At 31.8% G+C, this 15791-nt stretch overlaps 1 protein-coding gene across 5 annotated transcripts in view; it reads right to left on the reverse strand.

Annotated features, from left to right (window-relative positions):
* Positions 1–15791, reverse strand: part of LRP1B (LDL receptor related protein 1B) — a 1899381-nt gene that overhangs the window by 222125 nt on the left and 1661465 nt on the right. For all 5 annotated transcript variants that reach the window (XM_079135584.1, XM_079135585.1, XM_079135582.1 and 2 more), the window contains exon 60: positions 10627–10826. In XM_079135584.1, coding sequence (XP_078991710.1) covers positions 10627–10826 — 200 coding nt within the window. The remainder of the gene's footprint in view (positions 1–10626; positions 10827–15791) is intronic.

Raw genomic sequence — 15791 nt, forward strand, 5'->3', positions numbered from 1 at the left:
TTGAATGTCTTCAGCCTCTTTTGTAAAAGTCACTGTTCCAGCATAAACAGAAAACACATCTTCAAATGATAATTGAAGAAAAACAAGAATATAGAAATTATTTACAGAAGTGTGGTCATATCTGAGAGACCAATGACAGTTTATTTTTCCTAGATTTCTTGCTAGAACTGGTTAAAAAAATATATGTAGCTGAGAGGAAAAGGTCATTCAAGAATAGTGGCCATTGGTGAATGAACTCAGTCACTGCTAAATCACTGCAGTTGGGGAACTGGAAGGAAAGGGGTGGATAAACATTCAAACTTTTCCTCTTTGTTCACCTCCTTATGCCCTCCAAGTACATCCTACAGAATAAAGTCAACATAAGGCCAGAAGGGAAAAGAGCCTGGGCGATATAAATCATAGAAATCAGTCTTGAAGCACCCAAAAATCAGGGCAAAAGAGGCACAGATGGAGAAATTAGATACCCTGCAATTAAAATTCTTTGTATTTTTTATGTCACTTATCTCCCCATGGATAAAAACCATCAATGACACCCATTCTCTAGGCAATATGGCAACATGGTGCAAAGGATTTAGCTTAACTAAAGCACCTACTGTCTTCAGTAGAGAAGGTCAGGATGCTCACAGGATGCTCACTAATTCTCTGTTCTGAGAGAACGCAATGCTAACAATCTCCTCTGATGTGCTTACAGAAGGATAAGAGCATATGTAAATAGGGAAGTTAGGTGATGATGACAGTAGCAAACACAAAAATCAAAAAGGAATAGATGAAACAATGAAAAACAACAAGTCCTGAAGAAAATGAGGTGAGATTAAATGAAGACTACAGAACTGCATAGGCTAGAACACTGTGAAAATTATACTGTGATAGAAAGTGGTTCATCATGCCAGATGCCAGAAAAAATGGAAGACAGTGGTCAGTGGGCGGGTGGATAATGGTCTCTAGTTTACAAAAAACAATAGGGAAGAGTGGGTGGGGGGAAATGGCCAGGGTATACTAATCTTCAGAGAATGACTGCTGAGCCAGTAGCTTTAGTTACAAACACCACAACAAAACAGTGTGCTTTATGTAATCTCAGAGCCAAGGACATCTGTTCTTTGTCAGTAATTATGTCCCCTTCAGCTTTGCTTGCAGATTTTTTTTATATAATTTTTTCCTCTGAACCATCAACAGCAAGCTACAAGATGTTGCATTTATTGTTATCCTCTATAGCCATTTTGCCTGCCTGCTCTTTAATGCAATTTTTCTTAATGGTAATGAATAGCACTACAAATAAATTTTCAGGCAAATGGATTCAAAATTCATTGTTCAAAATGAATAGGAGCATTAAGAAATGACAGGAACACTTGGGATAGATAATATTTTCAAATATTGTGATAGACTATTGAAGAGATATTTTTCCAATAAAAAAATCATTGTCCTTCAATGAGGTCTTCAAAAATATTGTTCTTTGATTCAACATACACCATACTGCACAGCTGATCTAAGTTAATACCACTAATGCCACTTACAGTAAGAGACTGACTTTTCTGTATTGTCACTTGATCAAATGTTCAAACTAAGGTTATGTGTCTCTCCATAGTGTGGTAATTTATACTGGGACACTAAATTTATAACTTTTTGAAATGTGTCACTTTTATGAAGGCAATGTTAAAAATGAGCGTGGTATTTAAGCCATTATTAAAAGGGCAAAGTAATCCATGCCCTATGCTTTTGTGGAATTTCTTGCATCATTTTGTCCCCCTCCTCCACTCAAATAATATGTACTTTGTATGTTGACTAGAAATATTAGTTTTATCACAATTCAGTTCCTTCCTCCATGTCACCTATTTTTAAATTGTTATAGGAAGTCAGATATGGCTATTTCAATAACTTAACCTCTAAAAGGAATAACACTGTTAATGAATGTGGAGTTATGTAAACTTATATGAAGTTTTAACAGCAGGCTTTGAAAATGAGGGCTGAGAACTAGGCTTTGGAAATATTATCTCTGGAAATGACATTGCATTCCATTCTCTGAATTAAGCAAGGCAACACTGTTTTGTGCACTTGGTAAAAGGAGATTTCTGCTGCTGTGAAATTTTGGGGGCCTTGTTATTTCTGATACCAACCTTCACAGGTCCTTGGGAAAATGTTTTTGGAGTCTAGCTTTCAGTATATATCATAAACATAAGATTTATGATACTCTACACACATATGCATTAGCAATATCTTTATTAAAAGAGTCCTAATGAAAACTGAAGACAATAAAAAGCACTGTGTCATTGAACAGTTGTCAAATACAGGTGTTGACATGAATGCACTATCTGGTCTTCCAACATTTCTTCAAATAAATGTGCTTGTGGGATAAGCAGAAAGGAGTGTAGTATATTATAAGCAAATCAGTTCTAGGGAGTCTTAGCAATAAGTAGGGGTAAGTAATGGAATCGATAAACTGTCCTTCTTTCCTACAGTTTCAACCTCAACCAATTCATATTAAGAAATGTACAGAAGCCCTAATCTATAAAGAAGAGCATTGACCAATAGTGAGGCAAATAATTACTTGGATTAAGGAGTAATGACCTGAGGAGAATGTACTGATCCTTAATCTAGTCCTCCTATATGCATATTTCAAAAATCTCACATTTGAGATAGATGTGATTGTTGAAAATGATTGAACATCCAAACTAGGATAATGTTTTAAATGTCCCTATATTAAAAAGTATGTGAAACAGACGTGACATTTGCAAAAAAAAATAATCTATTTAAACACACATGAAATTTAATGTAGCATATCCTATCAGGGGAAAAACTGAAAGACATGATTGACACTGAAATTCTGAGACATTTTAGAAATGGCAGTTAATTTCAATTTATTTTCCTGGTTCAGGAACATTTCTATAGTAACTGAATTGTATTTTGCTTCCTTTCATTAATTTTTATTGTATTGTAAACAGTAGCACATCAACACCGTTGGCATAAAATAGCCTGTGAAGTCTACTGTTTGTAATGGACTGTGAATGATAGGGATATTTTTTTCAAAAGTACTAAAATGAAAAGTCTTACCAAGAATGAAACACTCTAGAATATTGTAAAATAGTAGGGGGCTGCTCATTAGGTTTCTTCCCTTTCTTAGTGAGGTTTGGTGTATATTTAAATTTTCTAAAGACTCCAATGCAACAGCTATTAAGTTTCAAGATACATAAACAAAAAAAAAAAAAATCCCCTTTAGTTTTTTTCCCCTCCTTCTTTTTCACATCAGAAGAGAACCTTTTAAATATATTTTATGCTATTTTACCACTAGCGTGCTGAGATCTGGATTCCTTTTCCAACATTAATAAGACTCACTGCATGGGTTATGATTTTGGTTTTTTAAATCCAAGCACATTATACCCTTTCAAAACACAAACTAGATTCCCAGAGCAATACACTTATAGAGTTAGACTACAATACTGCTACTTAATATTGAGACCCTTCAGGTCTAGGAAAATAGATGCAGTTATTCTCTAAATGAAGAGCCATAGTCGACATAATTGCATGAAGTTTTAAAGAATTTGTCCAAAGTACAACAGACACTTCAGTGATAAGCTATAGTTTAGGGTCATACCCAATCATTACTCTCTTCAGAGAAATTAACAGTGATGAGTATAAATTTTTCTAGTATGCTGTATAAACTATGTAAATAGTCAAGTTATTTAATACAAGGTTAAATCATTTAGTGATACACTGAAAGGTACTGTGGAAAAAATAAGTGTTGAACAAATAAACTTAGAATCTCAAATTTTAAAATAACTTTTTCTTAGCTTACCCTTGTGTTTTTACTCTTCAGACAATATTTTCAGGCTTTTTTTTTTTTTTTTTTTTTTTTTTTTTTTTTTGTCAAGACACTGTCTGCCTAGACATTTTAAGTTCAGTGGTAAAACTTACAAAAACTAAGAATCACATCTGATTTTTTTACTTTGACACAATGGGAATAAATTTTGATCTAAATAGTACTTTCTGGCATTTAATTTTATTTTAAAATTATGATATAACAGTAAATTAAGTGGAAAACAGAATCTCCAAGTTAAGATAAATAAATAGAATTATTGCTGAAACTTCTTTTTAGAAGATTCTTGTAATTTGTGTTGTATATACAGACAAATCATTTGAAAAAAAAAAGCTGTACTTTTTGGAATGCACAAAATCAATGACAAGAGATCTCAAATTTCACAGATCCCCTGTAACACTAAATTCAAAATAAGAATGAAAGTTTTTATACCTACAGGAGGTGTAGTTATTTGAAAATATTAAACTCTAACATCAAACTACTCCCCTGTCCCCAATTCATTCATTGGAAATGTGAATGCCCTATGTAATAGTTTTAACAAAAGTGGGCCTTTGGGAAGTAACAACTCCACCTTAGTGACTAGGATTATAAAACAGACCTGAGAGAGCACCTTTCTCTTTAACCATGTGAGGACACAGAAAGTAGGTACCACCCACGAAGCAGTCAGAGTCTACACCAGTCTCTGAATCTACTAACACTTTGTTCTTGGACCCTTGGTCTCTGAAGCTAGGATCAATGATTTTTTGTTCTTCATAAATTGCACAGGTATTTTGATATAGAGGCAAAAACAAACTAAGATTCAGGGAGTAGATTTTTAAGCAACCTTATCACTCTTTTCATTTCCCCCAGAAAAATGGAAAAAAATGAACTTTGATAAGATATATTCTTTCTTTTATAATAATATGTTCTGGTGACTGAAATTAGTATGCATTTTATTGTTCCTCATATATGATGCAATATATGTCCACTTTTAAAATCAATCTAAAGGCATTCAAGTGGGCACATCTATATTTGTCTAGGTGTGCACTTATGTTCTAACCCTTTTTTCTGAAGACTATAACCAGCAGGCATCAAATATTTAATTATCTGTTCAAACACATGGAGCATGAATCATGAAAGGCATGTAAACTTTGGAGTCAGATAAATATGAGTTAAAACTTGATTACTCGTTTTATGGTTTTTGTTGAATTTTTTAATTTCTTTGAACCCATTTCCTTGATGCAAAATGACTTTCATGGCAATTTTTTTCATAGAATTTGTAGGTGGAATGACTTAAAAAGCATGCATTGCATTAAGCACAATCCCTTAGACATGGTAGGATTCTCATAAAAGCAATATGTTTGTTTACATTATTGAGTATATTTCCTGCTCTCTCAACCTGAGCAGCAGATTAAGAAAATGTCCATTGGAAACCTAAATAAACAAACAGTATGTGCCAAATACCTAGAAAATGTGATGCTCAGGAATATAAGTTTTTAACAAGAAGTTCAGATAGGCTATTGCACAGTGGTGTAATAGTAGGTAATGACAATGAACTGTATATTTTAAAGAACTGTAAGAAAGCAATTTGAGTTTGCATTATAAAGAAAGGATAAATGTTTGAGGAGATACTTACATTTAACCTGATTTAAACATTACACAATGTATACACAAATGGAAATACCAAGTGATCCCATTAATATGCACAAAATCTATGTTTTTATGTATCTGCTAAAAATAAATATTTAAAAAAGAGAATATTCACTGACTTGAGAGGTTCACAAGGGTTAAACTTTAAAAGATGTTAATAAATGTTATGATAATACTCAGGGAGAACTGGGGTTTGAATTGGCAATTTGAGAGTTTCATTAAGGCTAAATTAAAAAGCACCTAATTATTGTAGAATTCTAAATTCTCTCAGGCTTAAATTGAAGACTAATCTGAGATTAAAAGTTGGAAGTTTGGCAAAGATTCTGAAAGTGTTGTTTGACTCACCTAATTGGAGGCTTCATTTTTAGTTCTGAAATTCCCTTTAATGTCATTTTTCCCAACACCCTTGTTTCAATAGATGAGGAAACTATGGCTTGTGGAAATTACCTACACTGTTCAGGGTCCATAAGCTATGTAGCAGTTGATCCCATCCTAGCCCCACTCTCATCTTAGGGTTCCCAAACTTTAAAGTCCCTAAAGGTTTGTTTTCTCCACTTCTAGCTTCTTTCATTTAAAGATCTGTACTTCAGCAAAGTTTTATTACTTCTCATTTAAAACCAAAGCCTAAAATTCCCTGAGGAATTATCTGTGGTTGTGGACAGTAAAGAATCAGACCCAAAATGTAGGCGGACAAAATAAATATTATTCACATATTTAGAAGCACTCTAGTGTTATATAAAATCTGGACAGAATCTTCAAATCACAAGTCTCTCAATGGGACTATTTTGTGTCTAAAGATAAAGTAGAAAAACAGAGTTTCACTCACTTATCTGTATTTTTCTTCTAGGTGAATTATTAGGTGCTCTGAAATACTTTTTAAGGAAAACTACAATAAAGCATGCTTACCCACATCTTCAGAATGGTTCTTTTGCTGACTTTGCAATAAAAACCAATGCACATCTTGGACTGGGGATGCAGCTCAGTGGTAGAGTGGTTGTCCAGCATACTTGAGGCCATGGGCTCAATCCCTACCACCCACGCCCCAAAAAACATCTCTCAGCAAAACAGTTTTAAGATTCAGTAGGAATATCTAAGTTGGGCTCATTTTGGTACATTTAATTCTTTTTAAAATGTATGAATATATGTGAAACTAATAGTTATAAAAATAGCAGTTCTTTTCCCCAGGTAAGTGAATAATAGTATAAATCATTCACATAATATTTACAAATCAACTCCCAATAGTTCTATTTTAATCTTACAGATCTCTCCAATTTTTTTGCTAAATTACTATTGAATCTAACACTGTATCCCTATTCTCATAGCTATATTGACTTCAAGTATTTTCTCCTAAAATATTTAACAGTCTCTAAATTGGTTGCCCTTCCAAGGTCTTTTATTTTCCATGCTGTTGTCAAATCTAATAACAGCATTGTATCAGCTAAATACCATCAATGGCTCCCTATGACCCAAAGGATAAATTTCAAATTATATAGCACACAAAGCTTGTCACAATCTGGCCCCAATTTGCTCTGGTTCATCTAGTGTCATTCTCTCTCTTATATGACGTCCAGTCATAAGCAAAGTATGTAAACCCCATGCTGTTTCAAGACCCTATTACATCTCTGCACATGTTGTTCCCTCTGTGTGGAGAATCCCTCATATGTTTTTCCTATATGAGGACTTTTACTAAACCTCTCAGCCTGCTCATAGACCTCACTTCCACAAGGCCTTTCCTATTTCTATCTGTATTTTCACAATGCTTTGCATATATTTCTACCCCCAAATCTAATTTATATCATTATTTGAATATCACTTTTTCCCCAGTGAACTTTGTTTTGATGACAGGGATAGCATAATGCATGGAACAGAAATACAGGTGAGTAAATGTTGAATGAATGAAGAATGAATGAATGGGCAAAGCAAATGCAATGAGATCAGAAAAAAGGTAAAAATGAGCCAATGAGCATGTAATTTAAAAGAAGCTACCTGAGGTACTAATTCAGTAGCATATATAACACTGCATTGTATTATATCACATTATGTTATATTGTAGTGAAAACCAGTAGAATAGAGATTAGGGAGAGAGTCATGTGACGAACAGTCTCCATGTTCCTAAACTAGCAAAATACCAAACTAATGTATGTTGAACTTTTTTTTTTTTTTTTTTGCTTAATTTTGCAATGCTGTATTTGGACTAGGTGGGAAGGTGAGTTGGAGTAGAGGATGTAGCAGAAGAAGGATAGAAATTCACAAGCAAACTGCAAGTCATTATCTGCCTTGGATACAATCTGATCTTTTAAGGCATACCACTTAGAAACTTCAGAGATTTTTGGATTGGGTGAATGATAATAAATAATACTAATACTGTATGGAATTATTGTATGGTTTAAATAAGAACGTATTTTGGAATAAAACCTTTTAAAATCATAAAATCTTACTCAAGGGTTAACTTTTGTCCACTATTAAAATTTAGTTTATGAAACAGAGTCATTGTTCTGAAATTTTTCACTCCTTATATTCTCAAATTACTTTCATGAGTAGCATGTACATTCTTCAGGTGAGCTTGGGTTCCAATTTTAACAAAAATAAAACAACTGAGAACAGTAATACTGATCTGATTAGAGAAAAGAGGTCAGTGACCAAAGTAACACAAATGTTATTAATATAAATATCTCATATTCCACCTACAAATATGCACAGCATCCTCTTTTGTTTATGTGACAAATGCAAAGAGTAGAGTAATCCAATTCCTTTTTACAAATATGGCAAATGAAAGTCTCTTTCTTTATTGATTCTGAAGTTGGCATAATTCAAGGTAGCTACAATTAGCACCTCATTAGTAACTACCAGCTAATTATTGGCCTGCACTCAGGTATTGGCAGATGCCTGACAAGGAACTTAATGAATTTTTCATTAGTCTTTCTGTGAGAAACTTCAGAAGAAAATATTTATGAAGAAATTCTCTTACTTTCCTGTTCTCCCCATTGGAGCCTCAAGATATTTTCTAAATCAAATTTAAAAAAAATTAATAGAACCAAACAAAATAATTTTTAGTGAAATATTTTCTTCCTTAATACATTTAGTACCATTTCCTTTTGCCATATATGTTATTCTACCTGAAGACATTACCAGTGCCATGACTGAAGGACACTCTGTTCATAGGCATTTAATTTTGTATTGTTTTCCAGAGCATTATTTGCCTATATATTTCATATACTTTTAAAACAATAACCCTCTGGTGTAATCAATAGTTTGTAATAAAACTAGCATTTTTAAGTATAATTTTTGACACTCAAACATAAAGGTTTCAACTAAACTATATGTAAGTATTTTACACTGTGGTATATTTTTAAACATTTACCTATGTAACCAAAATTTCCACAAATTTTGTTGTACAGTGGAATTTTAGCTCACATTAATACATTCACAACAACCTTATGATTTACATGAATGCTAAAAATGGGCAGGTTCATGGTTATATAGCTAATTGCCACAATAAAATTTTCAATTATATCTTCTGAGAATGATGCAGAACATTTCATTCTATTCTTTGGGTGAGATTTAACTTCTGAATGCAAAGTGTGGTTTTGATTTTTCGGTATTCCTTTTGCTTTAATTAAAATTCTAAAGTGATCTCCAATTCACTCAACTTGCATTTTTATGAATATTTTATCTCTGTAATTAGAATGTCAACACTTAAATAAGTGATTCATCCAAATATATTCATCATACCTCAGTGCTCTTATCTTCAGAAAGCATCTCTAAAAACTTTTTGTTGGCATTTTTATTTAAAAGGATGTATTTGATCAAATATCAACTGAGAGAAATGTAGGCAGATTCAAAGTGCTGTGACTTCAGCACCTTTTAGGTTTTTTGGTTTGTTCTCTGCTTTTTTCCTTTTGAAACTCAGACTTCACACTGGCATATTTTCATGAGCTCACCTGACTTTTGACAAAAAGTTTTCCTCCTTTCCTGAGTTCTCCTCTAGGAGTTTTGTTTTGTGATAATCTTTTTTTATTTTTATTTTTTAGGTTTGTGAACCAGTTTAATCTATCAGAAGAATGACTTAGCAATACAGATTGGAAGGTCAGAGATTAGAATCTAGGACTCTGCTGTGGTAGGAATCCGTGCAAAAAAAGATGTACATTTGAGATTGTTTGTTGCTAATGCCAGATAAGAAAGCAATCTGTTGGGCTAGATCATTCTAACACGTTGACTTTATTTGGGAATTCTCTGTGAAATTTACATTTTATGGAATGTTTAGAAATGAAAACATCTAATAGTAAAAGGGAAGTTAGGTGACCAAAGATAATAAAAATTCATTTTCCATCTTTATTCAATAAAAAATCTAATTTTAAAAAGCTTTTGCATTTAAAATAGTTTGAGGGTAATTTGGATTATTCATATTTTCTGCTCTATCCATGTCCTATTTATCTATACTCCATTTCTTGACTAGTATATCTTTACCATTATGCTTTTTAATTTTTTCATTCTTGGATATTTTTTCATTAAGAAACCATCTCTACTTATCTTAAATCTAGTGTTATATTCCCCTATTTCTAAATCTTCACCTATTTTTTGACACTTAGAGTTTTTTAATCTACTAAAAGTTATAAAAAATGGAAAAGTAAAGTATCTGAAGAATTTCATGTTTAATTTATGCTTTATTATTTCCTGAAAGTTACTTGAATTGAAAACTGTTTTTCATGTTAACTTTTATTGTTGCAATGAATGAGATAACAGTAAATTTAATCATGTACATAGTTTAACTGACAAATTTAAATGGTGTTACTTCATTAACACTAAAAGTTCTATTTACCCAATTTTTTAAAAGAAAACTGATATCCTATCAGATTGCATAACCTCATATTTACAAGCAAATATTCTTTTATTCCAATTCAGTTAGGATATTTGCATATGATATTTTATGAAACTAGTGCCCATTTACTACAAATTTAGAAAAATAGAATTTGAAAAAGCATGAAGTATCAAAATTGTTTATGTACAAATTATATAACTTCTGAATAAATATATATAATTCTAATTTATTTATGCTTTCTTAAAGGAGTATAGTAATGTAACCATAAAGTGAAAAATGTATTTGATGGGAGAAGGCATATAAAATAAATACTTTTTTTTAAAGGAATATTTTATGCACTGGTAAAAATTGACTCATGTATATTGCCAACCTTTGTGTCTATGAGATCCATCCATGTTGCTAAATTCAATGTGGTTTTCATCAGCCCAGTAGAGTCTTTGGTTGACATAATCTATTGTTAGTGCCATAGGTCTAGCAATCTTGGTTTCTATGACAACACTTTGATTGGTTCCATCCATTCCAACACGGCCAATGTGAGGATACTCACAGCAGTCAATCCAATACAAATACCTAGGAAAGAAAATCAATAGCCATTTTGTTTACAGACACTCTGGAAGTAAACCATCACATGATATTACACATTTTGTTCAATTATTCCTAAATTAATTCTTGGTATCTCTCTGAACTATCTCTCTGGCTCTCAGAGAAATCCTTCATCATAAAATATTTTGTGATTTTTTTATCACAAGGCTTAAAATATTCACTCATTGTACACATTTCCTTTAACATATAACATCATATATAGAATGAGATATTTTATAAGTGTTAACAAATTATAGATGTCCCAAAGTAACAAATGTATATTTTAATAAGAGATATACTATGTTGAAGAAATGTCTCTATTTCTATGTCTAAGTCTTTGTCTATGTCTCTATGTATGTATCTATTTACTACTCTATTTCTTTTGGTTTCTTATCTATGAAAATTCAAAAGAACAGTAGAGGGATGCATATCATTTATTTGAATATGCTTTGTCAATGTGGTAGCCACTAGTCAGTTACTAAGTTCAAACTAAACAAATAATATTTGAACCAGATTGCTCTTCATGCCATATATTATATGTAAAATGACTATGTGTGTATATTATATCTAACAGCAAATAAAAAGAGCATGTTTATCACCACAGAAAGTTCTATAGGAGAGCACTGATTTAAATTATGCTATTATGAGTTCCAGAGTAGAGCATTCTATACATGGTGAGGGGCAGTAACTTAAAAGTAACACCATTGATATTAGTTAGGTTAACGTAAATAAAAATAGTGCATCCCCATAAAATACAAATAGCAGATAACAAACACATCACTTGGAAATTTCATTATTTTCAGCTTTTCTTTCAAATATGATTCTATTTGATAATATAGAACACTTCTTTATATAATTGAAGATTTGAATTAGAGGATTTTTAATGTCTTTTTCATATTCAAACTTGAAATTAAATTCTATTAATACAGTAAGGTTTTTCTAGGTTTCATCCTTTCTTTTTGCTAAGTCTAATCCTTGGCAATTAATTCTTCAGATTTAAAAATGTGCTGGGATATTTGGTTAAAATTTGAAATGTCCTTTAAAGAATTTTTTTCTCATAATTTTTGACAAAGATAATTATGTTTTGATATTTTATTTCACGCTAGAAAACAAATAATGTTTTTCTGGAAAGTCCACTTATTAAATACTAGCCTGATGGAAATAACTTGAGGATTTTTTGTGTTGATCATCAGTGGGGTATGTATAAAGTCATGGATCATATGGATAACAAAACAATTATTCAGTGGCAAAAGTATCATTGATATACTAATGAAGTATGGTTCATAAAAGCAGAATATATATATCTTGTAAGGGCTAAACAAAAGGTGGAAATTTGTGAGCAGAGGTTCAAAGGGAACTCTGAGAATGGTAACTTAAACTTGAGTCAGGAACTCTCAAGTCAGCCTCTCCTAGTCATCACTGGACTTGTTACCCAAGGCTTCCAAAGGCCTGTCTACGTCAATTCTGAAGAAATTTACAAAATTCCAAATCATCAAGTAATGATAGATGCCAAGCCCTTCTGAAAATGATGGTCTATTTTTTTTAATCTTGCATTATTTTATCACATTTTTTAAAGACAACATATGTCAGTGAAATATATCTTCCAGAAAAACACCGCAATTCTTTTCTACAATGAATTTATGGAGGAATGCGTTTCCTTCTAAAGGAGAGATAATGTCAGTTAGACGCAAAATAAGAAACTGTATCAGAAAAAAAATCATAATGAAAAGTAGTTTATCTTATTGAAAGAAATCAGGATATGCTTTCTTGCCTTACTTACCCTGAGTCTTGGGAATGCTGATATATTAATTGTTTTTCCCACTAAATATGATATGCTTGTATCAGTTTCTCCCTCACTTGTTAGATACAATTGACTTATTTTTCTTTTCACACATAACTTTTTAACAAATGGGCATAAGTGAATAAAATATAAATGTTTTAATGTAACATTAAAAATTCCAGATTGGTTCAATTGGAGATACTTTCTATTTCTATGCAGATGCACTCTCTGCAGATTATTGCCCTTACAGTTAAAATATCTAGGAGATGAAAGGAGATATTTTTATATTAGATGATATCAACAAAAATGTTGGAAATTGTTGGATGTTAATAATAATGGTTTTGAATCCATTAGGTAAATTTTGAGTTTCTAATGTTCTAACTTCCACAGAAGATTCAATTCTAAATTTTAATCTGCATTCTGAACTTTTTCTGGTTCATATCATTATCATGAACCAAGATATTAAGAATAGAAAAGTTATGTGTCATGGAGTTCCATGTCACATCACTCTCAAGTTGGGAGGCCCACAACTGCAGTCCTCTCCCTGATATTTGAGCACTTCATTATTTATTTAGCCCAAATATCCTCCAAATTACTACCCACTATTGAAATGTAAGACATTCAGCTCTGGCTGAAGTTTTTTAGTTACAATCTCATATTTTTATTTCCGTGCTTTCATATCACTTGCCTGGCCTTTTGACTGTTCAATTATAAATATATATTCATGAAGATGTAATTCACATTGTCCCCTCTGCTCTCCACAAATTATTCCTTGATTAGTGTTAGTTCACATTTTCAAGGTAGGTTAAAAGATCAAGTATATTCGAGAAGTGTTTTGTAAAACAAGGCACATGACACCTTTTTCATTGTAGGACTCCTCAGAACCTTTATGCTAAATGCCATTGTGATTCTCTAAGAGGAGCTGCAGGATCTCTTGTCAATCAGATAGTTTGGAGTCATAACATCTATTTTAATAGAGCAGTCACAGAATTACTGTACTGCGGAAATTGTGCTTTAGTCCCTCCTGGTCAACAGAATCTCCTTTCTTTATTACAAGTGCCATTGAACCACACACGAGGATGTAGGTTCTCATGTTTCATAATCAGAGAACCGTATCCTAAGAGTCAATGGCGAAACATTTCTGATAAATTCCAAAGCCATGCTTAATTAAGCAGATAGAGAAATTTATTATGAAAAAATGATTCACAGAGACCATATTAGGTTGCAGATATCTCTAAGTACACAGAGTAAATACTTTTGCCTTGAAAAATCTCTGTGGATTCAGGAGAGGTGTATATTATTTTAAAAAGTCTAAAAATTAAAACATAGTAAGATAAACTATTTTACTACAGAGCTACAAAAGACTGAAGTAAATTTTACCTAGAAGGAGAGGGCATTTCAAAGGTAGCTTGTGCTACCTGTCCCTTAAATGAAAATCTTATTTTTTAAACTAGCTTAGAAATTTCTTAAAGTAATGATCTTCTATCTCTATTAGATTTTAGGACAATGTATAATTTAAGATTTTAATTTTTGCTGGGTACGGTGGTGCCTGCCTGTAATCCCAGCAGCTCTGGAGGCTGAGGGAGGAAGATAACAAGTTTGAGGCCAGCCTCAGCAACTTACTGAGACCCTAAGCAACTTATCCAGGCCCTGGTTCAAAATAAATAAAGAAGGGTTGTGGATGTGGCTCAATGGTTAAGCATCCCTGGGTTCAATCCCTGGTACCAAAAAAAAAAAAAGAAAAAGAAAAAAAGATTTTAATTTTTCAACAAGTATTAAAGATTATGTATGTTGTTTAAGTCCTTCATTGATAAATGGACTGATCAATTGAGACCCTAAGAGATTATGTGCTTTGTTGAATATGATAGCACTATAAACTGGAATAAGGATTCATGTCTCTAGTAAGTTACTTTTAGACTAGCTTATTTTCTAATAAACATTTTGTAGAGTCTTCAGTCATCATATCCCAGAAACAGATTACCTGAATTCAAATCCCAGGTTCTCCTATTACTGGCTATATAAACCTGGAAACTTTAGTTATCCCCCTTGAGACTGGATTTACTCAAATGCTGAAAAAAGTCAATAATAGTTTCTTATAGGGTTATTGTGAGGATTAAAAGAGAGGATACACAAAACAAACTTAGAATTTTGATAAACACATATCAAGTGTTCAGCAAATACTAGCTATTGTTGTCCAAATACCTTGGATACAAATATGTGCACTGATTCATTTTTTGATTTAATTTTACACATCTACTTAGTTGCCTGTTGCCTCCAGATTGCATGCACATTATTACATGATTTAGATGGATCATATGTATGTCATTACTCACATATTTGCCAATTTAAATACTCATCAATCAGAAGAATATTACGAAAATATTCCACTACATTGGAATGAAGTAAAATTTAACTGAATAAAGTATGAATATTCATAAGAATTTATTATATATTTCAATAACAGCTAACTTCTGATGGCTAAATATCACTTCTTTTCAAAAAAGTCTCATTTATTGTTCTTTTCCAAATATGTGAATAAGTCTACACTAGAAAAATGGTAATTTTACTTTCTAAAATACAACTGCTAAATAACTACCTTTGTGAAAAAAATTGTTGTAAATAATTAAAGAAAAAAAAAATAAGATTTCAGGGAAATGTTGAAAGAAGACCCCAAGTTTTATCTAGATAATATGCAATATTTACACAAGACCACATAAGAAAAATCTCAGTCCAAATAGTACCTATTGTGTAAGTTATAATCAAGTATAAATATATAAAAAAAAGTCTGCTTGTAACCATAACAACAGGCTTTTGGATTCTGAGGATGTCTTTTACAGTTGAACATAATGCATTATTTTTCTTTAAAATGAATTAAATAGAAGTCTTTTCACAGCTCTTATTTTTTCTAAAATCCAGCAATAAATTTTGAGAAGCTTCTTCCACTTGCAATTATTTCTGATCTGAATTATAAAATTAATCATTTATATTCACTCCCTGTGAATTTTTACCCAAATATAGAAATACTGAAATCAGCTGTTTATAAAAATTTAAAAATTGGTGGGAAAATTTTTCCTTTGTGCCTGTAAATTTTAATGAAATATTTCTGTGCTTCTTTGCAAAAATAATAAACTGAATTTTCATCCTGGTACACGTTTCATTTCCTCACAATGAGT

The sequence above is a fragment of the Sciurus vulgaris genome, assembly GCF_902686455.1.
Source record: "Sciurus vulgaris genome assembly, chromosome: 3".
In the NCBI taxonomy this organism is placed as follows: domain Eukaryota; kingdom Metazoa; phylum Chordata; class Mammalia; order Rodentia; family Sciuridae; genus Sciurus; species Sciurus vulgaris.